This window comes from Balaenoptera physalus (assembly GCF_965194825.1).
Source record: "Balaenoptera physalus genome assembly, chromosome: 12".
Taxonomy (NCBI): Eukaryota; Metazoa; Chordata; class Mammalia; order Artiodactyla; family Balaenopteridae; genus Balaenoptera; species Balaenoptera physalus.
In genome coordinates, this window is record NC_138897.1 from 81,000,371 (window position 1) to 81,025,485 (window position 25,115).

The 25,115-nt window shown below is 36.4% G+C and overlaps 1 protein-coding gene and 1 pseudogene across 4 annotated transcripts in view; one reads left to right on the top strand and one right to left on the bottom strand.

The window, feature by feature from the left end:
* Window positions 1–25,115, bottom strand: part of NAA25 (N-alpha-acetyltransferase 25, NatB auxiliary subunit) — a 73,487-nt gene that overhangs the window by 26,332 nt on the left and 22,040 nt on the right. For all 3 annotated transcript variants that reach the window (XM_082417426.1, XM_082417425.1, XM_082417427.1), the window contains exons 8-15: window positions 21,552–21,663; window positions 20,658–20,747; window positions 19,419–19,588; window positions 17,145–17,257; window positions 10,175–10,382; window positions 9,260–9,349; window positions 5,299–5,479; window positions 4,502–4,601 (exon numbers count right to left, since the gene is read on the bottom strand). In XM_082417426.1, coding sequence (XP_082273552.1) covers window positions 4,502–4,601; window positions 5,299–5,479; window positions 9,260–9,349; window positions 10,175–10,382; window positions 17,145–17,257; window positions 19,419–19,588; window positions 20,658–20,747; window positions 21,552–21,663 — 1,064 coding nt within the window. The remainder of the gene's footprint in view (window positions 1–4,501; window positions 4,602–5,298; window positions 5,480–9,259; window positions 9,350–10,174; window positions 10,383–17,144; window positions 17,258–19,418; window positions 19,589–20,657; window positions 20,748–21,551; window positions 21,664–25,115) is intronic.
* LOC309639845 (large ribosomal subunit protein eL22 pseudogene) lies at window positions 21,671–24,404 on the top strand (annotated as a pseudogene). Its single transcript, XR_014268575.1, has 2 exons — window positions 21,671–24,013; window positions 24,387–24,404. The product of XR_014268575.1 is annotated as a large ribosomal subunit protein eL22 pseudogene (transcript).

Genomic DNA, 25,115 nt, shown 5'->3' on the forward strand with positions numbered 1-25,115 from the left:
ATGTATCACAAACATAGGAATATGTGCATTGCATCAAGATAGAAGACACCAAACAAAAGACCTATAAAAATTCATGTCATCATCCATTCTGAGGACAGAAAATGCAAAAATGTTACCTGTCCATCCAAACAGGTAACAGGATGTTACCTGTCCATCCAAACTACTATGCTAGAAAATCCCATAACATACACCACGTGCTTTAATTAGATTAATACATATATACAGAAGAAACATGAACAGAGGCAAGATAAAGAATCCTAAACAGAAATTCTGGCACAACAGAAGAAAATCTCAGGGAAGAACATTTCATCGGTGTGGGCCTACGCCATCAGGATCAGAAGTCAGAAGGGCACCCTTTTGGGCTAAGTAAAGTACTAAACTCAAAGTTGATGTCTGCCCCCAAAGATCCTTTCTAGAAAAGACAGTCTTTTTGCACAGCCTCAGTCAGCTCTGCCCCCATCTCCATTATGACCGAGTAATTTGCCCAACAGGAAAATAGGCCAATAGTCAACAACATACCCTCTGATACACAGCCTCGCAGGGTTCATTTCAGGCCGCGGGATTGCGCCACGGGCGCTAATTCAACTGCATTCGATGCGGCTTTTAAACCCCCATGGGACACCTCGGCGAGCTGTTTGCCTGCAGTATCTGGAGAAATTAAAGACGGACGGACACAAGAAAATTAAAAAGATTACTTGTGATCCTGCAGGTTTAAAGAAGGACTATCTGAAAAAGCTCAAGTGTACCTTCTAGCTTGATTAAAGGGCAGTGATACGCTCAGTCAAGAAGAGGCCAGGATACCCTAAACACATATGCCTATCCAATGGCCTCTTGGTTTGGAAAACAGCAAGGTTTACCATCAGCCCTTGCAATAGGACCTTAAGTTTGAAAAAAACGGCTGGTTAGGAACATATGATCCAGCAACTAATCAGGATAAAAATTTGACTTTGGTGATTCCAATCAAGTTTATTAATTACAGTTCCAAAATATGCTATGACTAAAGGAAAGAACTCAGCCTTACCAAGTGTAGAGGAAGTTTTAACTTCTGAGTGGTCCATGGAATACGACTTTAGAAAAAAGGCAAGAGAAAAATAAGGGGCCACAAAAAAGGAATGCAGTCCTTTAACAAACTAAGAAGGCAACTATAGTTCTCTGGCTTCTTTTTTTAAGATAGTCCTCCTTTAATACTGCAGTAAAGTATCAGTGCAGAGCTAGAAAAGGGCCTGGGCAGCTACCAATAGGACAGACTGAGGAAGCACCATGATTTGAAGAAACAACGACCTATCGGAACTGCAGGCAAAACTGGAAGCCATGGGTACTTTAAAGACTTCTGAATATCAGAGAATGTTGTCTGTACCCATTTCTACTCATTCATGCACCAATGAGGCTATTGAGATCCCATATGGATTCCTGAAATGAACCCTGGTCACTGTAAAAATTAGCGAAATACATGGACATCAAACCCTTGAATAATGATCTTCATGAATACCTAAAATAGACACGTGTAAAGGCAATTTTTTTAAAAGTATGAACATGTAAGTTACTTTTGGAGATATGTAAATCTAAACTCTAGTTTTTATATTATAAAACTCTATTCCAAATAAGATGACAGCAGACAACGACCTTTCCAAAAAGAAAACCCCTACATCGACGTCCAAATACAACTTTCAATCCCACAGCACAAAGCCTTACAAAGCAGATTTTCCATTTAAGGAGTAGATGTTCTTTCAAAGAGCTAGTTGGTAATTGAAATACATCAGTCACTCAAGGAAAAACCATCTGGGGGTGCCAAAAACTACCAAGAATAAAAGATGTAGAGCATAGAGCTTTAGCTTTCCAGAGACGTATTTCTAATACTATCAGAAGGTTTAACACATACAGTATAACACTACAATCATGATCTTTCTTAGCTTCAAACTCCTGTAGGAAACAGTCCACACCACAGTCTCCATTTTCCTATTCTGGGACTTGGGCTGGGCATTACAGTTTAAGGTATGTTTTCCTTGCTGTACTGTGTTTTGCTTTTACCTCCAGGACCTAGCCCCCTCCATGCTCTCTCCCCAATTATCTACTTTAATGTGATTAAATAGCTGTTTTCTTAGTTAGTAGTAATAAAAATAAATTTCAAGAGAGTCCTAGTCCCAGATTAATAAAATGCTTTACTTTTATCAGCTTCAGCATCACGTACATTCAGATGAATTAGTCACTCCTGTCACACACAACCATCAGCAAAATATCAAACAAAGATACGAAAAGCCACTGGGGACAACATGCCCTCTCAAATCACTCCTGGGGATCTCCTTTCCCTATTACAATACTTTCGGTTGTTTTGTGTGTGTGTGTGTGTGTGTGTCTGTGTGTGCGTGCGTGTGTTGTTTTCAAAACACTTCTTCAGACACAGTATTTGTGGGAAGAAAAATTAAAGCTTGATTTTTATTAGTATAAAATAATGTGCCTTTATTGACCAACTCATGAACAATATAGTTCTTCTAGAATGCTGGATGATTGAAAACTGGAGTAAAACCAAACACCAGGCTTGGATTAATCCCTTATTTAACCCCCACATCCACATCAAGCTATTTGAGAAACAAAACTTTGAAAAGGATTCTTCACTACATCAAATGTTTACTTAACCTCTTCCTTAGAAACACAGTAATCAGAGCCAGAAAAATGAGATTTGAAATACACATTTCTTTTGATTTTTTCCTCAGTTAGTGAAACTTCTTGAAAACAGAGAAGGGCAAGCATGGATACTTTTTTTTTTTTTTAATTTTTATTGGAGTATAGTTGCTTTACAATGTTGTGTTAGTTTCTACTGTACAGCTAAGTGAATCAGCTATACGTATACATATATCCCCTCTCTTTTGGATTTCCTTCCCATTTAGGTCACCACAGAGCACTGAGTAGAGTTCCCTGTGCTATACAGTAGGTTCTCATTAGTTATCTATTTTATACATAGTATCAATAGTGTAGATATGTCAATCCCAATCTCCCAGTTCATCCCACCCTCCCCCCTTCCCCCTTGGTATCCATGTCTATGTCTCTATTTCTGCTTTGGAAATAAGATAGTCTATACCAATTTTTTCAGATTCAACATACATGCATTAATATACGATATTTGTTTTTCTCAAGCACAGATACTTGAATATACAGTGTAAACTCACAGATTTATAACTCAACTGCCCACTTATGCTAAGAGATTTTAGAACCAAGGTCCTAGAGATGCCCTTCTGACAGTGAACCCGGGCTAGCAGCTTCTGAGCAATATGTTCAAATGCTGATGCCCACTTCTGTTTCTCCCTGATCAGAAGCTAGGGCACAAAATGAGGTTTGAACAGAGATACAATCACTGTTGGGAAGTGGAGCCATGGGTGGAAAGGGATAGAGCTCAAAAGCCAACTGATGATGCAAAGATCACCACCCCGTGCTACACCAGCCCTCTAGGCCATGACCTGAAGTGTGTCAGAATATAATTATTGCAAGCTGAGAACAACAAACCTATATTCTATTGGTCAGAAATGCTTTTGCCCTGTCCCAGCTTTCTATTTAACACAAGCTTAAAGAATTAGATGGAAGATAAATTAGGTATAGCAGTCATATTTACAAAAGGGTTTTTAAAAAAAATCCTCATGAGTGCTTTGCCAAGAAGAACCTTAGAAACCAGCTTCCTTGCCAAGTTTCTTAGTTGCTGTTAGACCATGAAAAATGGAACACTATGGGCAGATACCTGGCATGGCGAAATTCCAGGTGATGAGTCTTAGAAGCACATGAGAAGCAAGCAGGTAGTGTGACCACTGTAGAGATGCACCTTATCTCCACATATGTTCCGGGGTGGTTTTACATACCTCGACTGAGTAGAGACCATATGGTTTTTCCACAATAACTTCTGCTTAACTGACAAGTGCAGATCACATCTGCTTGCAGTGAAAAATATGGTGCAAATCCCATCCTTTCATTATGGCACATAAAAGCTCTATCTTGTTTATTGTTACTTTAAAAAACATACTACGGACCTAAGTTTCTTAAAGTGTCCTGAACTTGGTCAATTTTATAATTGTAAGAAAAGATAAGTATACTCTGTTGATAAAGAACACGGTGGTTATAAACTTCAGAAATCAATAAAAGTAAGCGAGAACCACTGCTATCGCAAAATCATATATGGCATCCCAGGCTATACACTCTTATGGGCTATTTCTTATACCCTTAGAAAGTCTTTTAGAGATTAAAACACAGACCTAAGAGGCACTTCGTATTCTGCTAATACCCAGTTTTAAATGCACCTTCTCATGGATTCTATTAAACATACCCTTTCGAACAACCACAAAAACTCCTTACCTCTACCTAACAGCCTTGGCCAATAAGCTATAGACTAAGGGCACGTGTGAGTACAGTGTGGTGCACCTTAATATGTGTACTTGTGACCCGAGGGAAGACGCTCTCTGAATCATGTTCTTTCAGCAGGCCAAGACCATATTAAAACATAAAATTTTTTTTCACTTACATCTTTCTGGTTGGAGTGGAAAAACCTGAGCGCGAAGTTACAGGACTGGGATGCAGCAGCATACTGACCTAGGGATTCGGCGTATCGGGTCAAATGATAACTAGGTCGGAAGGAAAGAAAAAAAATGTTATACCTACCCACCTCTAGTATCAAATACTACACTTCAAATTACTATGGTAGAAAAACAGCTAGCCATACGAAAAGTTAAAACATGCGGCCATAGAAATGATCTAATTCACAGAATCAAATTTTAAAAAACAGCAAAGTTAATTCAGTTTTGTGGGAGACCTAAAGCTCTATGCCATGCTTTCTTACACTCAGATGATTAATGGAACACAAGTTGTTAGAGAACAGAATATTGTCTTCCTAAAACAGCTCTACAGGACACAGAGAAAATACCCTTGATTCATCACAAAGAATAGTCAAAATACAAATTCAAAGGATCTCTGGGGTCAACATGTAACATACAAGTGTCAACCGCAACTGCAAGGCAGAAGTAAAGACTTGAAAACAATGTGTGCTAAGAAAAAGAGTTCAAAGTATATAACTGTTACCTGTATCTGGGGAAAACGTTTTTTTTTTAACCATTTCTAAATTGTACAAATTTGAAATTACCACAAAATGCTGAGAAAGATAAAACTCTTTCTGCTTTGCAATGGGTCATAACAGGTGATTAATCTACAAAGCTTAATACCAGGAACAACTTTTCTGCTAAAATCAAAATGTTAGAGTTCCATATATGAGGACCCCACACTGTTGTAGCTGGCTGCTCATTATTCAGAGTATATACTACCAACCCAATGGTGTCATGCTGGATATGCTTAGCATCAAGGCTGGAATACAGATCCACCACCGGTTCAAATGCCCCTAGCATACAGTAGATTCGAACAAGCAGCAATTTGAATTGAGCATTGGAAGGGCTGTGAGTTAGTCCCTCTTCCAGCAAAGTCAGGGCCTGCCACACAGCGGTCTCATCACCTAGAACCAAAATATAACAGCATTATCCACGGACCTTGACAGCAAATGGGGGTTTCTCAAAACTAAAAAATAAAAACTAACTGACACCATCACCTCCCCTAACTATTCTAAGGATGTGGTTGGGTGGCAGAGAACAAATTTTAGATACACACCTGTAACCAAAATAGGGAATTTCCCTGAAAAGACAGTCCCTCAATAGTTACCTCAGTTCTTAAACCTGCATCTGCAAAAATGATGCAAACTTTGAGCTGCCAGGTCTTAAAGAGAAGTCTGGAATCTCACAGGATCCTAGATTCTGAGAAGAGATGGACTTTGAAGAACTAGAATCCACCAACCTTCCCAGTACAGGATTTTCTCTACAAGACCCCAGACAGATGCTTTCTCTTGACATCATTTTTCTTCCACATGTAACTCTACTAACAGATGTCAACTAATATTTGAAAAAAGAACTGCTCATTAATAACCAAACTAAAATGATACACTTTTTTGGCCTACTAAAATTCAAAACGTTACATGCATCAATATTCTTAAAGAAAAAGTAATTTCTCTTTTATGAAATTATCTGAAGAAAATAATATGAAATGCAGATAAAGCTTTATATACAAAAACATTCACTGTACTAATAATGGGGGGATGATTACATAAACTATAGTTACACCCACACAGGGAAACACCATACAGCCATTTAACATTAACAAGGAGTTTTTAACAGCAAGGGAAAATAATTATGCAATAATGATCAGTAAAACATACAGAATTCAAACTAGTATGAAGAGTTCATCTCAAGTATATAAAACATTCACAGAGAAAGAGAGAAGGAAATATGCAAAAACGTTAGTCTTTTGGAAGTTGGAAAAGCGAGATTAAAATAAACCATTTGCCAAATTTTTACAAGCTACTTTTACAGTTAGAAAAAACAGCTAAAATAAAAAGCTCCATGCACTGAGCTTTTAAAATTATATTCTATATGTTTTCCAAGAGAAAAGAAATAAGACATAACCAAAAATTGGGGATTTAGATAAATATCATCCATAATCCTACCCAAACTATGCAAACCACCCATGATCTACTCAAACTACCACTGTGATTAATGTACTGCTTGTGAACTATCAATTATGTATACATAATCAATTATGTATTGATTACTATCAATTATGTATATATAACATTATTATGTAATGTATCAATTATAGCTCAATAAAACTAGAGGAGAAAGAATGACATCCTTCACTCCCCATTTTATTTTTGCAGCACAATTTTACACAGTAGTAATCATGGCATACACCCGATTTTGTTTTCCCATGTTGCTACCTGGTCTTCACAATCATAATTTTATTTAATTCAACACTCAGTGACCTAAACTCTGCAGTAACACTAGATATAACACCCAGAGATAATAGTCATAGGTGGTTCCAGGCCTCAAGAGGTTCAGAATTGAGTAGAAGAGACAGTTGGACAATTATAGATAATAATTTTTTTAAGTCCTAGTTATTCAAAGATAACCAGTATCAGAAATTTTTTTAAAAACTTCTTAAAGATCTCTTTTAAATGGAAACAAAATTTCAAAGTAAATAGTAAAAAAAAAAAAAGGTTTAATTTACACTTCTGAACTATTAAACCCAACATTATGATGACATTTATCATCTTATTTTATTTTGCAAAATTTAGAATTTAACTACAACTCTATGCCAAATCAAAGAGCATCAAGGGTTGATGAGGATTTGGGGGACAAAATTTTTAAAATCAAATTTTATAATATAACAAAATGATATAATAAAAAGAAAAATAAATTCTGGGGATATAATGTACAGTATGGTGACTATAGATAACCACACTGTACTGTGTATTTGAAAGTTGCTAAGAGAGTAGATGTTAATAGTTCTCATCACAAGGAAAAAAAAAGTAGCTATGTGAGGTGATGGACTTTAACTAAACTTATTGTGGTAATCATTTTGCAATATATCACTATACTGTATACCTTAAACTAATACAATGTAATGTATCAATTATAGCTCAATAAAACTAGAGGAGAAAAAATGACACCCTTCACTCCCCATTTTATTTTTGCAGCACAATCATAAAGAAATGCTTTTTTGCAAAAAATATTTGAGAGCACCATCAATTTAATCTTAAAATGCTCTTCTTAATCCTGTCACATTCAAATCAGTCTCTTTCAACATCCTCACCAATTTTCTATACATTTCTAATTTTTGTCAGATCCACCTTGAACAATGACTATTGTTCCAGCCTACAACTGGAACATTCAACATCACTTTCACTGACTTCAAGAAACCTTGCATCTATATATATATAATATCTATAACTTCCCATGTATTTGCACTGTATGATTTTGGACAACCCACCTAACTTCTTTCTCTCTGCCCTGTATTTCCCACATCTGTAAAACTGTACAATCTTAACTGTATTGTTACAAGGTTTAAAATTAGCTAATTCATATAAAGCACCTTAAAGTGCCTGATGATCCACGACTGTTAACTGTTATTACTATTACATGGTCAGATATCTTGCTCCAAAACCAAGAGATTAGCAAAGCCACAGTCACTATGAGCAAGAATAGATGCCAGGAATAAGTGGGGAAGGGTATCTGAGTAGGGGCTAAATTACTAAGTAGTCAGTTCATTAATGGTTTTACATTAAGATGACTTTTACAGCCCTATGCAACCTCCTGAATGTGGGGTTCCAGATACCAAGTACTCTGATGAAAAGGATTTCATCCCCATCCCCGGTACAATACAGTATAACAAGTACTATCATATGGGTATACACAACGTCCTACAAAAGTTCAGAAGGGGCATAAAATCTGCAATGAGGAAGGGGGTGAAATCAAGACAGGCTTGTCAGAGGCACTGTTTGAGTAAAAGTGAGATGAAGGAGGTAAGAAAGTTATTTCAAAGAGAGGTAACATGATGTTCAGTGATAGTAGCAAAAAAAAAAAAAAAAACCAAAAAGTAGAATCAGGGCTTTAAGTACTAAGAATCTGGAGATGTAGACAGACACTAGATTATAGAGAACATTGTAAACCATCCAAATAAGGCTGACCTTTATCCTCAGGAAAATAGGGCATATCTGAAGGATTTTAAGCATGAGGAAGATAGTATCAAAATTGAGTGCTTGGTTAAATGACCCATGAGGGCAGGGTTGTGTCTGTCTTGCACAGCACTGTCTCCCAGCCCTGTTTCTTCTGCAGTTTATTCTCATGAATAATATGCAATAAGTAGCTAAAGTTATTTTTTCTCAAAAACTGCTAATAAGAGAAAATGTCAGAAGGTGAGACCTAAAGAAAAGGCAATCTCAGTACCATCTTTTGAATCATCCTTCTCTTGCTTAATGACACATGATGCTTCCTTTACCATGCAGTATATATTTGTCTTAAATGGACTAATCTGAACTATATTCCAAAAAAAGTGTATTTTCCTATATAAATTGAAGTGAACAAAAATGGCTATTTTATTCCATGGACCCATACATCTATGCCTGAATCAGTTTCTCTGTATTTTAATTATTGTAACTTTGTAATAGGTTGTTTACTCACTATTCAGAAATATTTTAAAACAGAACAGATATCCACTGATTTAAGATTATCCTGATTACAGAGAGGAGGATACTTGGAGGCTTTGGTTCTTCTAGAAGCACCCTGGAGAAGGGCAAGGAAGAAAAACCTAAAGGCATAAATCAAATTCTTGGATTATATACTTAGTCTAAGGATTTATAGTCAATAAAAACAAAGAGTAAAGTTAAACTGAAATCACTGCTCTTTACCTGTTTCTCTCCATATATCAATAAGCACATGGACAGCAAGGAGACAGTAATAGTCTGAAAATTGCAATTCGGTTTTCAAACAGGATTTCCCTATAGGGAAAAAAAAAAATCATATCTGTATTTTAAGATTTGTTCAATTATTACTGCCCCAAAGGAGTTTTTTTTAAAGCAAGAAAGTGACAGGAGGAAGAAGAGAAAAAGAGGAAAAGAAACTAATAAGAATGGAGTAAATACCAGAAGAAAAATATAAGCCATGAATCAAAAGAGTCAAAAGAAGGTGAGACCACACTCAGCTGGAGCAGAAGGAAGGGTTCCAGAATAGAGGTGGTATTCCAAATGGTCCCAAAAGGAGAGCAGCAAGATTTGGAAGGAGGTTTTAGGTGAAGAAAAGAACAGAATCCAAGAGCCATGTACAACTAATGTAATATTATGCTCATTACTTCACCTAATTTTTTAGAATACAGTTAGAGAAATACTAATATCATCTAATCAGACAATTTCTATTTTATCACACATATCTAAGCAATCTGAAGATCATCTACTTCTAAACTAAATATTTATCTCACAATTTACAATTCTTTTTGTTCATTTACACAGTCTATATATTCAGAATATTAAGGCCTATAAGCAGAAAATATGACAATTATCATAAACTCTGCAATTCATCTGAGCCCCACTGTGATAAAGAGTTGGCTGGCCAGATCAGGAAGAATATGGATATCTGGGAGCCAATTATAATTTTTAAAACTCCAAGCTTAAGAAAGGCTTTGCATTTTATTACCTGGATAGTGTTCCCACTTGACAAAATATTTTCCTTGCCAAAAGCATTACAACAGCATGCTATGAGAGATAAAAAACTGACTTCTAAATCTTAGCAGATCAGGGAACTACTGCACATTTTGAAAGGCTGCTCACCAAATTCTAGTCCATGCTGGTACCTTAACATCAATTCTCTGACCACACTCAATTTCTGATTTTTATCCATCATGTGGTACAAGCCAAGTAACCTTGTCAGCTGCACCACACACAAATGTTGCTGCAGAGCTCTGATGTCAGCAGGCAGTGCCAGCTTATCCTCTGTTGGTGTTGACAAAGGAACAACTCCAAGTAACTGATTAATAAACTGCAAAGTTGAAAGAAAAAAAAAGAAGTACAGGTCTCAAAACAGAACTAGTCTTTAGTAGGCCACAATTAACAAATACTGAAATGGTCTAGAAAAAGGTATCAAGAAAAAATACAAATTAAAACCCCTTTAGTATACCATTTTCTATCTACCAAAATTGCCAAGACAAAAACACTTCTAACAGCACACAGTGCTGGTAAAACTCCAGTGAAACTGGCACACGCATTCACTGCTGGCCAAAAGTATTATGTTAATACCATGTAGTATATGCACTAAAAGATTAAAAGAACCGTGAAAATGTTTCCTAAATTACAACACATTGACATAATATGTAATGTAGCAATGAAAAAGTTTAATTAGGAAGACTGTAAAAAAGAACAATTACCCCAAAACAAACCTATTATATTGATATACTACAAATAAATTCTTAAAGGAAACATTATACACTGAAAGGAATGGTTGTCCTGTCAATAGCCTTAAATTGTTTTTTTGATTAAAGCTTTAATTTTGAGATAATTATAGATTTGCACGCAATTGTAAGAAATAACACAGACAGATCCTATGTACCCTTCACCCAGTTTTTCCTAATGGTAACATTTTTTTTTTCCTGTGGCCGTACCGCACGGCATGCGGGATCTTAGTTCCCTGACCAGGTATTGAACCCATGCCCTCTGCAGTGGAAGCGTGAAGCCCTAACCACTGGACTGCCAGGAAATTCCACCCCAATGGTAACATCTTGCAATAAAATGTTTTTAATTCTCTAAATTCGGTATAAGTTTTTAAGAACACCAGTTCCACAACCAGTACAGTTGCAATATTGGCAAAAGTGAGAAGGGACCCCTGCATCATGTACAGGGTGTCTGTTTAAACTTCCCACATGGTCGTATACTATACTCTGCAGCTGTTAGGATGTGAGAGAATGCTTGGGCAGCACGAGTCTGGGGTTCTAAAAGGTGTTTATGGATGGGAAGTGCAGCCAAGGGGTCACAGGCATCACCCTTGTGTCTTCCCTATATTTTGTGATCCAAAACTAATAAATTATTTTTAAAGCAAAAAAAAACAGTTCCAGTTACACATGTATTAAACACAGGCTATTTTCACTCCCTTCCAAGATCCTATTAGGATGACAGTAAAGAACAAAAAAGGAATCAACCCAAAAGGATCAAGAACATGTGAAGAGATGACAGCAAATGATAAACATTAACAAGATTTCAAAAGATAAAAAGCAGAAGGGCAGGTGGTAAGTAATAACCAATGTACAGGGCCAAGAAAGCTGAAATCCAACAGTATGAATGGGGAGACCACCAATAAGCAGCAAGCCTCTTCCAGCCACAGAACCTTGGAAGACTCAGAAATTAAGGGCAAGAGGTACGTCTGAAAGCTAAAGTGCTGGTGGGACTGAAACAGAAGAATTTGCTAAATTCTAAGAAATTAGACCCCTCCCCAAGCTCAGTGACTGACTTCCTAAACCCAGCAGAAGCCACAGGTTTTCTTTACCCCCAGGAGATACTGAACCAGAGACACTGTAGACTCAAGGGGAGAATGGAACAGATCTATTACCTCATGTTTCAGAATACTCTAAGAGGAGTTTTAAACTTTTATGGTTCTGTCAGATTGATTGGGGTGAGCTGAACAAAAAAATATTAACTCCAAGAAAGAAAGTTAAGAAAGGTAATCTCCATATACAAAGTGGCTCAGCTGTGAATATTTAGTCATTAAAATATAAATACTGCATAATTACTAAACTATACTGGGGGAAAAGTAGGTAAGGGGAGAAGTGGGATGTTATGAACAAAATTATTGCCTTCCACAGTAAGATACCAATAGATGAAGACTATAACTGTAAAAATAAACAAATAGCTAAATAAGCCTATAATTTAGAAATATGGAGTTAAATAACAGAAGAAGCAGTTAAGGGTTGAAAGTGATTTGCCTGTACAGAGCCAGAATCAGGGCTGGAGAAGGCAAAGAGCTGCAATTGTTTTTCAATATAAGCCTTGTAGCACTATTTGAGTTTTTCAATTTATACATGTAATTTTTGGAAACAAAAATTAAATTAAAATAAAAATCCTACTCAACATGTAGTTTCACATCTGTAATGACTTTACTTCAATTTTCTACAATTGTATGAATTTTAATTTTAATTATTATGATCAGATAATCACATTTGTAACAAAGAAACTGTGACACTAGTGTTCATGTTTTTGATTAAATGCCTATATAATTTCTATTGCCAGCTCTTCCATTCTTGTAAGCCATTTTATATACTAGTTATGTTTATTATTAAGGCTTTCTTTATTGAATGCTAAAGAATCTTCCAAACAGGTTTTGTCATGAAACAATACGTTCATTTGCTATTCTAGTCTGTACAGTTTCACTGCTACACAAAAAGCTTCTTTAAAAACTGGAATTATTTTATTGTTAGCTTAAAACCCCAAGGCAAAGGAAACAAAATATAAAAACGTCTCTATGGGTGAGCCTCTTCAGGATAACTGGACTCAATGGCCCCCTCTTAGGGGCCAGTCCCATTTTAGAATGCGTCTCCTAATTCATTGGGACAACAGTTCTCAGTCTGAACCTTACTTGGACAGTTTGCAATCCTCTGACAAACATACTGCTGAGTGGCAGGATTTTTAGCTATTGAAGTCATCCTACATTTAAAAAGTTGTGGCAGCAAAATTACCCCTCTCAATTAAAAATTTACACAGGACTACAAAACTCACTGCAACAGCTTTAAATCCTTTGTCTCACTGAACAATGACCACCTCATCACTGCTAGTATTTCACTATTTCTAGAGGGTTCCTCCCAGTAGATTATTAGTATATGGGGTCACAGAGGTGATCTAAGATTTTCAAACATGCCAATAAAGCAGAGCTTCTGGTACTAAAATTTATGCTAGCAAACCTATATGAATCTCAGCTAAATGCAATATAAGCATTCCTCTAATGCTTTCCCATCATTTGATGCTTTAACTTACAAGACAGTAAGCACTACAAAACATGATCAATCATTCCCTACCTTAGCACTTAGCACATAATATGTGCAACAAACACTTAGTGAATGAATCTCTCCCACGTGGTTTTATTTTCTGCTTAAATCCCTCCAGTAACATGAAACTCACACAGTGTTTTTTAGAGAATTGTGACTATAAAAAAGATCTTTCTCTCACTGAGCCAAATTCTTAATTCCCTGAAACAACTTCTTGCTGGCCCTGTTCTCTTCCCTCTTCTACAGGAGAGCTTTTCAAATTATGAGAAATAAAGTACTCTGTCATCACCATACCAAACCTATCTCTTCCACTCAACCAATTCTCTCTCATAGGCTTCAAGTCTTTCTATAACCCAGAACCCTCTTTTCTGGATATGTTACAATTTATCTAGAAAACTTCTAAAGCTTAGCCTGTGCCCTATAAGCACAGCAACCCAAGAACAACTTTTTCTAAACCAAAGTGAACAGTGGTAGTCATTTCAGAACCCAGTAGAGACCACTGGCTCCTTACCAGTTTGAGAATGCACTGCTCCATTTGCCTTAGATGTGTAACCTCAAGACTGCCAAAGTATCAAGTGCTGGTGAGCTAAGGATATGGTCACCAAACAAATACTCTAGTCATTGCCACTGTGCTCCCATTGAGTTTCACTCATTCCATATGGGGAGGATAGAGGCTTTCTGGAAGAACAGGTTGTGGTAGCCCTGTGATAGGAAGACTTCCAACCTTCACTAATTAGAGTTTTTTATGAGTAAAGCTGACCAAAGTCACAGACTCTCTTGATATGTATCAGTATTTCTTTACATGATGTTGATATACATATAATTGATTTACATTGATTCTATCACATCAAAAACTCCCAATAGATGACAATTAACTACAATATGGTACCCAGGCTTAGATCCCAGAAAAGAAAAAGGACATTAATGGAAGAGCTACAGAAATACAAATAAAGTCTAGAGGCCAGTTAACAGTAATGTACCAAAGTTAGTTTCTTAGTTTTGACAAAGGTACCACTGTAATTTAAGATGTTAATGTTGGGGAAAGTTGGGCGAAGGGTAGAGTATAACCTTCTTTACTATCTTTACAACTTTCCTGTAAATGTAAAGTTATTCCAAAATTAAAGGTTTTTTTTTTCTTTAATTTTATTGAAGTATAGTTGAGTTACAATATTGTATTAGTTGCAGGTATACAGAAAAGTGATGTGGCTATTTATTTTTTTCAGATTCTTTTCCATTATAGGTTATTACAAGATATTGAATATAGGTCCCTGTGCTATATAGTAAATTCTTTTTATCTATTTTGCTATAGTAGTCTGTATCTGTTAATCCCATACTCCTAATTAATCCCTTCCCCCCCTTTCCCCTTTGGTAACCATAAGTTTGTTTTCTACATCTGTGAGTCTGTTTCTGTTTTATAAATAAGTTCATTTGTATTATTTTTTGGATTCCACATATAAGTGATATCATATATTTGTCTTTCCCTGTCTGACTTACTTCATTTAGTATGATAATCTCTAGGTCCAACCATGGTGCTGCAAATGGCAATATTTCATTCTTTTTTATGGCTGAGTAATATTTCACTGAATATATATATACCACATCTTCTTTATACACTCATATGTTGATGAACACTTAGGTTGCTTCCATGTCTTCACTATTGTAAACAGTGCTGCTATGAACACTGGGGTGTGTGTATCTTTTCGAATTAGAGTTTTCATCTTTTCTAGATATATGCCCAGGAGTGGGATTGCTGGATCATATGGCAGTTCTATTTTCAATTATTTAAGGAACTTCCTACTGTTTTCCATAGTGGCTGTACCAATTTACATTCCTACCAGCAGTGTAGGAGGGTTCCCTTTTCTCCACACCCTCTCCAGCATTTATTATTTGCAGACTTTTTGATGAAGGCCATTCTGACTGGTATGAGGTGATACCTCATTGTAGTTTTGATTTGCATTTCTCTAATTATTAGCGATGTTGCGCATCTTTTCATGTGCCTGCTGGTCATCTGTATGTCTTCTTTGGAGAAATGTCTATTTAGGCCTTCAAGTTTATTTTTTTAAAATCCCTTAGATTTAGAGTCTCAGACTGCTTCAGCAAGAATGAATCATGATTTGACATAATCAGCAATTAACTGCTACAGTTTTGAGCAAATCAAAGACAAGATATTAAAAGGAAAGTCCACTGGACTTCATCAAACTTTAAAAATTTGCTCTGAGAATTCCCTGGTGGTCCAGTGGTTAGGACTCAGTGCTTTCACTGCCAGGGCCTGGGTTAGATCCCTGGACGGGGAACTAAGATCCCGCAAGTTGCATGGCATGGCAAAAAAAAAAAAAAAAACTTTGCTCTGCAAAGGATCCTGTTAAGATGATGAAAAGACAAGCTACAGACTGGGAGAAAATATTTGAAACCATATATCTGACAAAGGACTTGTATCTAGAATATCTAAAGAACTCTCAAAACTCAATAGTAAAAAAATAAATCAACTAGAAAATGAGCAAAAGACAATAACAGACACTTCACTGAGGAGAAAATACAGATGGCAAATTAGCAGATGAAAAAATGTTCAACAGCATTAACCAGTAGGGAAATGTACATTAAAACCATAATGAAACATCACTACACATTTACTAGAATGGCTAAAATAAAAAATAGTGACAACACCTAATGTTGATGAGGATGCAGAGAAACCAGATGACTCACACATTGCTAATGGGAATTTAAAAGATATAGCCACTGTGGAAAAGTCTGGCCATTTCTTTAAAAAACTAAATGTGCAGCTACCATAAGACCCCACAACTGAACTACTGGGCATTTTTCTCAGAGAAATGAAGACTTAGGTTCCCATAAAAAAACCTGCATACAAATGTTCACAGCAGCTGTATTTGTAATAGCCAAAAACTGGACACACCCACATGTTCTTCAACAAGTTAAAGAAATCATGGTACATCCATACCATGGAATACTATTCAGCAATAAAAAGGAATGGACATGGTACACGTAACAACATGATGAATCTCCAGGGAATTACGCTGAGTAAAGAAAGTCAATCTCAAAAGGTTAAAAATAATATGATTCCATTATATAACATTCTTAAAATGACAAAATTATAGAAATAGAAAATATCAGTAGTTGCCGAGGGAGAGGGATGGGGAAAGGAGGAGATACAGGGAGGTGGCTGTGGGTAAAAAAGTGTAGGGAGCACATGGAGGGACCCTGGTGGTGAAACTTCTATGCATCTTGTCTAGGTGGTGGTCACATGAATCCATACGCACTATATATGGCACTAAATATACACACACAAACACACCACACATATACACACAAATGAATGCATGTAAAATTGATGAAATCTGAATAAGTCAGTGGATTTTATCAATGTCAGTTTCCTAATTATGACACTATACTATACTTATGCTAGATCTTACCATTGGGACAAAGTGGGTGAAGGGTATACAGATCTCTCTGTATTATTTCTCTTACAACTGCATGTATATCTACAATTATCTCAAAAAAATATATATACACATACATACATACATACACACACACACACAGAACAGAAGAATCCAATTATCTACCAGGGGCTTATTCTCATTGCGGCTCAACTTTACAAGAAATCATGCCTTTAATCTGATAGCACCTAGACTACTTGGCTTGATAGAGCAATATCTTGATATCTCATGTTCACCACTTTCACCCATTTTAGAAAGGAAACCCAAACACTTAACCTAGTTGCAATAAATACAGGTACCCAACAGAACTCTGCTTACTTTTGTACACTGTGTAGCAGGCAAGAGGTCAACAAACACCTTGAGGTCTGTGAAACAACAAGGTTTATCCCCAAACTTTTTAAAATACTGGAACATTAATTCTTCTGGATCACCTAAGAGAGAGCGAGGGGGGAAATATCACTAAATTATTCATGGACTGAAGCAATCTCTAATTTAAGTGAGAAGTCTGACTTGAAAAACATTTATTTCAATTAAATGAAAATTTTGCTTGAATGAGAATGAGGATGACAATGAGGGCCGGAAGACAGCTTGCCAGTTTAAAAATAAATACTAAAAAGGAGTTGACTCTTGAAAACTCAGTTTACCTGTTATTACACTGAGGAAATGTGAAGTTTTTCATTCAATTAAAGTTTAAATAGTTTAAAAGTTTTCATTGAAGGTTAAATAAAGACTTAAGTTTATATGCAAACATTAAACAAACATGCTTTTCTCCACAACAGTTCCTGAACTACTTAACAAATATTAAATATATGTTAACTAAATGAAAGGTAGTGTTTGTTAACAGGCACACCAACAGAAGAGAAAATAAATGGGAAGAGCCACGGGCCAATAACTCCAAAGTCACTCACTATGGAAAATTTAAACCTGGATATGCAGAAAGCTACCAGTTCATTTTATTTTTCCTCAAATTAAAAATAAAAATAATAAAAGTAAAATACTCTCAAATTGGACTAGACTTAGGAAGCAGAGATTTTTAACAAGGTCTCTGTAAGATTTTAGGTCTTGGTCCTGCTCACACATTTCTGGGAACAGAGATTCCATGGCTTTAATCAGATTCTCACAGGCCTCTGTGATCCAAAAGAGACTAAGAATCACCCACTGGTCTAGTAAAAAAAAAAGAAAAAAAATTTTTTTGTGTGTGGAGACAAATTTGTAAGATTCACCAATTTGTAAGATTCAGGCTGGTGAGAGAGAAGAGAAAGACAGGGGATGAATATAGGAAGTGTGAAAGCAGATCCAAATAGGTTTATATCCAGCTTTGGAAAGAAAGCAACTCTTTTTTTTTTTTGGCCACATCAGGCGGGTTGTGGGATCCTAGTTCCCCGACCAAGGATCGAACCCAGGCCCCCTGCAGTGGAAGCACGGTGTCCTAACCACTGGACCATCAGGGAAATCTTAAGAAAGCAATTCTTTGCAATATACTTTAACAATATTTTGCTGAAGGTCACATAAAAATTTTCCTTTGCAATTCTGAAACAAACACCAACTAAAGTGACTGAGGTAGACCCAAAGAAAGAAGTCAACATGGAATTCAAAATTGGTTGTGAATAATCTACATAGGGAATGACAGAGAGATAGCCACAGTTAATTTTAGAATGAGCTGCAAAGAACATTAATTACATGATTAAAATGGACAAAGATGTTCTAGCATAGGTTTTAGGTATTGAGAAATGTTCATCATCTCAGGACAACTGGTCCCTAAAAAAACCTCCTTAAAGTTAATCAACTTTTAATGAGAACTAAATTTCTATAATGATGAGTGGGAAAAAAAGGTTTCTTTGGAGCTTTATCTTAAAAAAATGAAAGTAAAAAAATTTTAAAGTTTATTCTCTTAAACTTAAAAAATTTAGGGTATAATTAAAACTAAAGCTAATTCTTAGTATGAGCAAAGAATTACTGATTTTGGGGGGAGTGGTGCTTTTTTCCCCATAAAACTGTGAATTAGTACAATATGACAACATTTATTTCTTATGCAGTAAGCTCAGAAAGAACCATTTTACAAAAACCTCTAAGGGCTTCATCAAATTTCCTGAAGGCCTCTCTTAATGCTTTACTATCCAAATCATACTTCTCTCCCATCTTGTCATTGTCCTAATAAATTTTCTCCTCAACTGTTAACTGCTCTTTAACTGCTCTAACTCTGCCAGATGTTATTTCGTCAATGGTTTTGTGAGTGCTTAGAGTAGATTTTCAAGAAACCTTTCATTCACTTCTTGAAATCCTGAAACTTTTATAAAACTGGCTATTTACTTTGAAATTGATTTTGACATTATTGCTGGGTCAGCAAAAGAACGCCTGACGAAGACTGATGGAATAGGGAGAGATGCTAAAGTTAAGCCGAGCTGCACGTGTGATTGAGGGCTAATTTTATAAGTGATCCATTCATTAGTTAATATTTTCAGGTTATGAAGACATTTGCTTCTCAAACACAACTTTACCACTGTAGGCTTCAGAGAATAGATACTGCACTTGGGTACTGAGAGCATCCCTGTATCTTCTCCAGGGTTCCCAAATATCATTACAGCTTCTTACCCAGTTTGTACTCATCATTAAAACCTTGACGTCGTAAACGTCTAATCAGCTCCAGTTTAGCTAGATGTGGTCCTCGGAGATGGCGAGAACTTTTAGATTCTTCTGTTATCCGATCTTCTATAAATCTCACAGCCTCTTCTGCAGAATAATGTACTTCTCCTTCTAAAGAGCTAGGTATAAACACATGAAAAAGGTATTTTGTGCCTCTATTGTCCATCCTAAAACTTAAAGTCAAGCCAAATTGATTTCAAGAAACAAATGAAAAATAACAGAAAGTACTTTGATAATTATAAAACAACACAAATTAGAATAAAAGAGAAATATGAGCATATTCTGACAGTTAACATGGCATATGATTCCTCCCAATTTTGGCATTTGATTATTGCAGAGTGACTAACGACCTCTACCTCTTTCTTAAAGAATGAATAATTTTGCATATATAAAATATTACCTAATTAAAAACATAAGTAAATTTTATTGCTAGAAAAATGAGGCTGAGAAAAATTAGATGACTTACTTAATATTATAAAGTAAGCCTCAGTTCATAGTTGGTATCATAAATCCTATTTTGTTATTCACTTTTTTAAAAGAGCCCATTTATATTTATTGTGCTATTGTCTGTAATAGCCCCCAAAACAGGAATCAGCAACAATACAAGTATCTATCAACAGCAGACAGATTAAATGAATTTGGTACATTTCTAAAATGGAGTTCTCTTAAGTCATTAAAAAGAATTAATCAGATCTGTATGCACCATATATGGAAAGATGCCCAAGATACACTTTAGGGGGTGAAATACAAAGTTGTAAACCATTACACATAACATAACTGCATTCTTATGTTAAATAAGAATAATTATGTTAGTATATGCATAATATAAATAAATCGGAAGAAAAGACACCAAACTGTCTTTTCCAAATAAATCTGGGAGACACCAAACTGTTATCAAGAGTTATTTCTGTGTCAATTATATCTCAATAAAACTGGAAAAAGAAAAAAATCATCCTGGGATGATAGGAAAACTAGGAACTAACACTTTCCACACCATACATTTCTGTACTAATTTAAGATTTTTACAATGAACACGTATTTATTTTAAAATTTAAAAATGGAAAAAGTCTTGCTTTGAAAGAGATACATTATTGAGACAGAAAAAGAGAATTCAATTAGGCTTACAATGAAATCATTTTGCTACACCATACTAAAAAGTGTTGTAATTCAGGAAAGAAGACAACTTACTGTTCACCTTCAGCAGGAGGAGTCCAGGCCTCTTCAATCAGCCGAAAGACAGAATCGAAATAAGTCAGATAGAACTGCCAGTCATCTGAGCTAAAATCAGATTGAATGGTGCACACAGGATTAAACCCAAGTTGTGACAAATCTGCCTGAGGAACCATGTTATTCAACTTATTTTCTAAGTTATATTTTAGTCTTTACTAGGAGAAGCCCAACCTTCCCTCTGGGTTTCTTCTACAGCCCTAAAAGGGCAACAACTCCAGAGGCATTTTCAAAGTCAAACATTTTCAAGAAACTACTCTTTCCTTCAATAAAATGACCAGGTCTAAAAAACTAATATTTTCAGGACTTCCCTGGTGGCCCAGTGGATGAGACTCCGCACTCCCAATGCAGGGGGCCCGGTTCAATCCCTAGTCGGGATGCCGCAACTAAGAAGTCTGCCTGCTGCAACTAAGAAGTCTGCCTGCCACAACAAAGATCCCGCGTGCCGCAAATAAGACCTGGCGCAGCCAAAATAAATTAAAAAAAAAAAAAAAAAAAAAAGCTCATGCAGCCCTTAATAAAAAACTAATATTCTTAACAGAAAACTCCCCACATTAGTGCTTTCTAGGGGGGCTAAGGGGAGGCTCTCTCTTTTAGACCAATATTGAGTTTGACAAATTAATGACTTTTCAGCATTCATTCTGAATACTTAGCACCCTGGTGGCATAAGTTCCATTACACCTCTTTACTGAAAGATGAAGGCTCATTAAAAACGTTAAAAAAATATCCAGAACACACAACTAAAAGATTTCACTTTATGCCCAGAAATCTCAAAAGATATAGACCAAAAAAATCAATGGTGAGACCTGAAAGCCCCACTCCAGTCTCATAGTCCAAAAAGAAGCATCTACTTACTTTTTCAGTAAGAGGCGCCGAGAAAGGGCATTGCACTCTGGCCACCTGCTCAGCTTCTTGTACATAGCCATGCATTTATTTTCCCGACTCTGAATCTCACTTGTTAACTTCTCTACAATTAAAAGTTATAAAAGTTGGTAAGCTGGTTTCATTTCTGCTCAGAAACCAGAACAAAATCCATATACAAGAAGGAAACTGTCACATTTTCTTATTCACTCTCTTAGAAAATGGGACCACTATTAGGTACAAACTACTATCTCACTAAAGATTACTTTCCTGAAAAGAAAAATCGTATATTTCTGATACTAAACTTTTTAATCCTTTTCTTCTGTAAAATACAAGGATCCAGAATGTCTTGAGTTGAGGATCTAGTATGTGGGATACACATAAAATCCCAACAGCATCTAAGGACTGGTATATTTAGACCTGATATATTTAGACCATAGACAGACCATCCATACACTTCCAAAACACTGAATAAGCTTGGACTGGAATGAGATGAGAAAGGGGAGATGTTATGAGGAAGATAAAAAAAGAACAGAGATGAATCAAACTCTTCCAACAGCTGGGAACAAAAAAACTAGGACTGTATTTCTGAACAAATTAGATATGCCCCGTCCTTTTAGAATGGTTTAGCAGATTAAGGATGCCAACAATTACATTATGAATTTTCTATAGAGAATCTAAATTGTAATTATCCATACAACTACAACCTAACTGAATAAAAACAGAAAGTTGACTTGAACCCACCTGCAAGGAGGCTGAAGTTAGAAAGTAACATTAAAAATAAAAATAAAAACAAAACTCTTCCTACATTTTATATAATTAAAGTAGTTAACTCAGTTACTATTACAGTTTTGTGATAGCACAAAGTCTAGTAAAGGATATGCATACTTGTAAAAAACAAAGTCTTTTTAATGGCTGGACCTAATGAGAGTTCTGAGGCTACTCATCTACAGTTAGTTACTCCCAATAACCATAAAGGCACGATTAAAAAAACAGGGTTGTCAAAACGATAACTGCATTCCCACGAATTTCTCCTAAGGAAATCAAAGATGTGTAAATATTTAGGAACCAAAATCTCATAGGTGTCCAAAAATAAGGGAATAGTTAACGCTATCTATGAAGTTCATACAAATCAGTTTTCCAACAACAAAGGAGGAAGTATTTTCACAACAATGGAAAAGAGCTAACTTCTTTAACATGTAAAGTACTCTTGCAAATCAATAAGCAGATTAACCAAATTTTTAGAAATAGGAAAAGGATAAGAAAAAGCAGCTCAGAGAAAAAGAAAATATTAATGGCTTTTAAATAAATGAAGAAATAATCATCCTCCCTCATAACTAAATAAAAACTATAAGGTATGTTTTACCTATCTCATTGAAAAACATAAAAGGTTTGATATGGGACTTCCCTGGTGGGCCAGTGGCTAAGACTCCACACTCCCAATGCAAGGGGCCCGGGTTTGATCCCTGGTCAGGAAACTAGAGCCCATGTGACGCAACTAAGAGTTCACATGCCACAACTAAAGATCCCTCATGCGGCAAGGAAGATCCAGCATATGGCAACGAAGACACGGCCCAGGCAAATAAATAAATAAATAAATATTTTTTTAAAAAGTTTGATCTAACATTTTGATAACATAGGTGGGTAAATATGCAAAGAAACAGGCCGTCTTACAATCTAATAGCAAATACAGCTGGTGGAAATGCACACTGTAGCCTCTTAGAGGGCAATTTGGCTTATAGCAAAGATGTTCCTTGCAAATAGCCTAAATACCCCTCAAGGATAAGCTATGTAGTAAACTGTCTACGTTTATACTATGGAACATTGGGCAGCCATTAAAGAGAGTGAGGTAGTGAGGTATATCTCTAAGACACACTGTTTAGGTAAAAAAACAATGGGTCTAAGAGTATGCAGAGCAAAGGTCACAAACTCAAATGCCTTCATAGGACAGACAGAATAAACATTTAAAAATTTTAAAGAAAAAAAATATTTAATAAGAACATTGTGCTGAGTAAGATTACTCTTAGGGTCAAGGTACAGTATGTTCTCAATTGTGGTTTAAAAAAGTAGGGGGCCCCTTTCTGCCTCCGCTGCCACCATGGCACCCGGGAAAAAGTTTGTGGTGAAGGGGGGCAAAAAAAAGAAGCAGGTCCTGAAGTTTACTCTAGACTGTACCCATCCTGCAGAAGGTAGAATCATGGATGCTGCCAATTTTGAGCAGTTTCTTCAAGAGAGAATCAAAGTGAATGGAAAATCTGGGAATCTTGGTGGAGGTGTTGTAACAAACAAAAGAAGCAAAAGCAAGATTACTGTAACTTCTGAGGTGGCTTTTTCCAAAAGGTATTTGAAATATCTCACCAAAAAATATTTGAAGAAGAATAACTTATGTGATTGGTTACGCGTAGTTGCTAACAGCAAAGAAAGTTAAGAACTGCATTACTTTCAGACTACTCAAGGTGAAGAAGAGGGGCTTCCCTGGTGGCGCAGTGGTTAAGAATCCGCCTGCCAATGCAGGGGACATGGGTTTGAGCCCTGGTCCGGGAAGATCCCACATGCCGCGGAGCAACTAAGCCGTGCACCACAACTACTGAGCCTGCACTCTACAGCCCGGGAGCAACAACTACTGAAGCCCACGTGCCACAACTACTGAAGCCCGCACACCTAGAGCCCATGCTCCACAACGAGAAGCCACCACAATGAGAAGCCCACGCACTGCAACGAAGAGTAGCCCCAGCTCGCTGCAACTAGAGAAAGCCCGCGTGCAGCAATGAGGACCCAAAGCAGCCAAAAATAAATAAATAAATAAATTTATTTAAAAAAAAAAAAAAGATGAAGAAGAGGAGGAAGATGAGGATTAAAACTCAATTATCTGGGGACCTCCCTGGCGGTCCAGTGGTTAAGACTTCACCTTCCAATGCAGGGGGTGCAGGTTTGATCCCAGGTCAGGTAACTAAGATCCCACATGCCTCATGGCCAAAAAACCAAAACATAAAGCAGAAGCAATGTTGTAACAAATACAAAAAAGACTTCAAAAAAAATGGTCCACATCAAAAAAAAACCAAAACAAAACAAAACTCAATTATCTGGAATATTTTGTATGAGTTCTTGAATAAAACTTAGGACCCCAAAAACAAAAAAAAGGGAAGGGGGAGGGGAAAGATACTACTTTAGAAGGATATACAGAACAGGTAACTGGAGAAGGATGTAGAGGGCAGAGGGTTGGAGATCTGGGGTAAAATCATACTCCTTGAATTTTCTGAATCCATGAATTATTTTCATTCATTCATTCATTCATTCGGCTATGCCGGGTCTTAGATGCGGCACATGGGATCTTCGTTGCCGCATGTGGGATCTTCATTGTAGCATGCGGGATCTTTAGCTGCGGCATGTGGGATCTTAATTGTGGCATGCAGGATCTAGTTCTCTGACCAGGGATCGAACCCAGGCCCCCTGCATCGTAAACGCAAAGTCTTAACCACTGCACCACCAGGGAAGTCCCCATGAATTATTTTCAACTAAAAATTATTTTTTAAAAATAAATACAGAAAAACCTGGAAG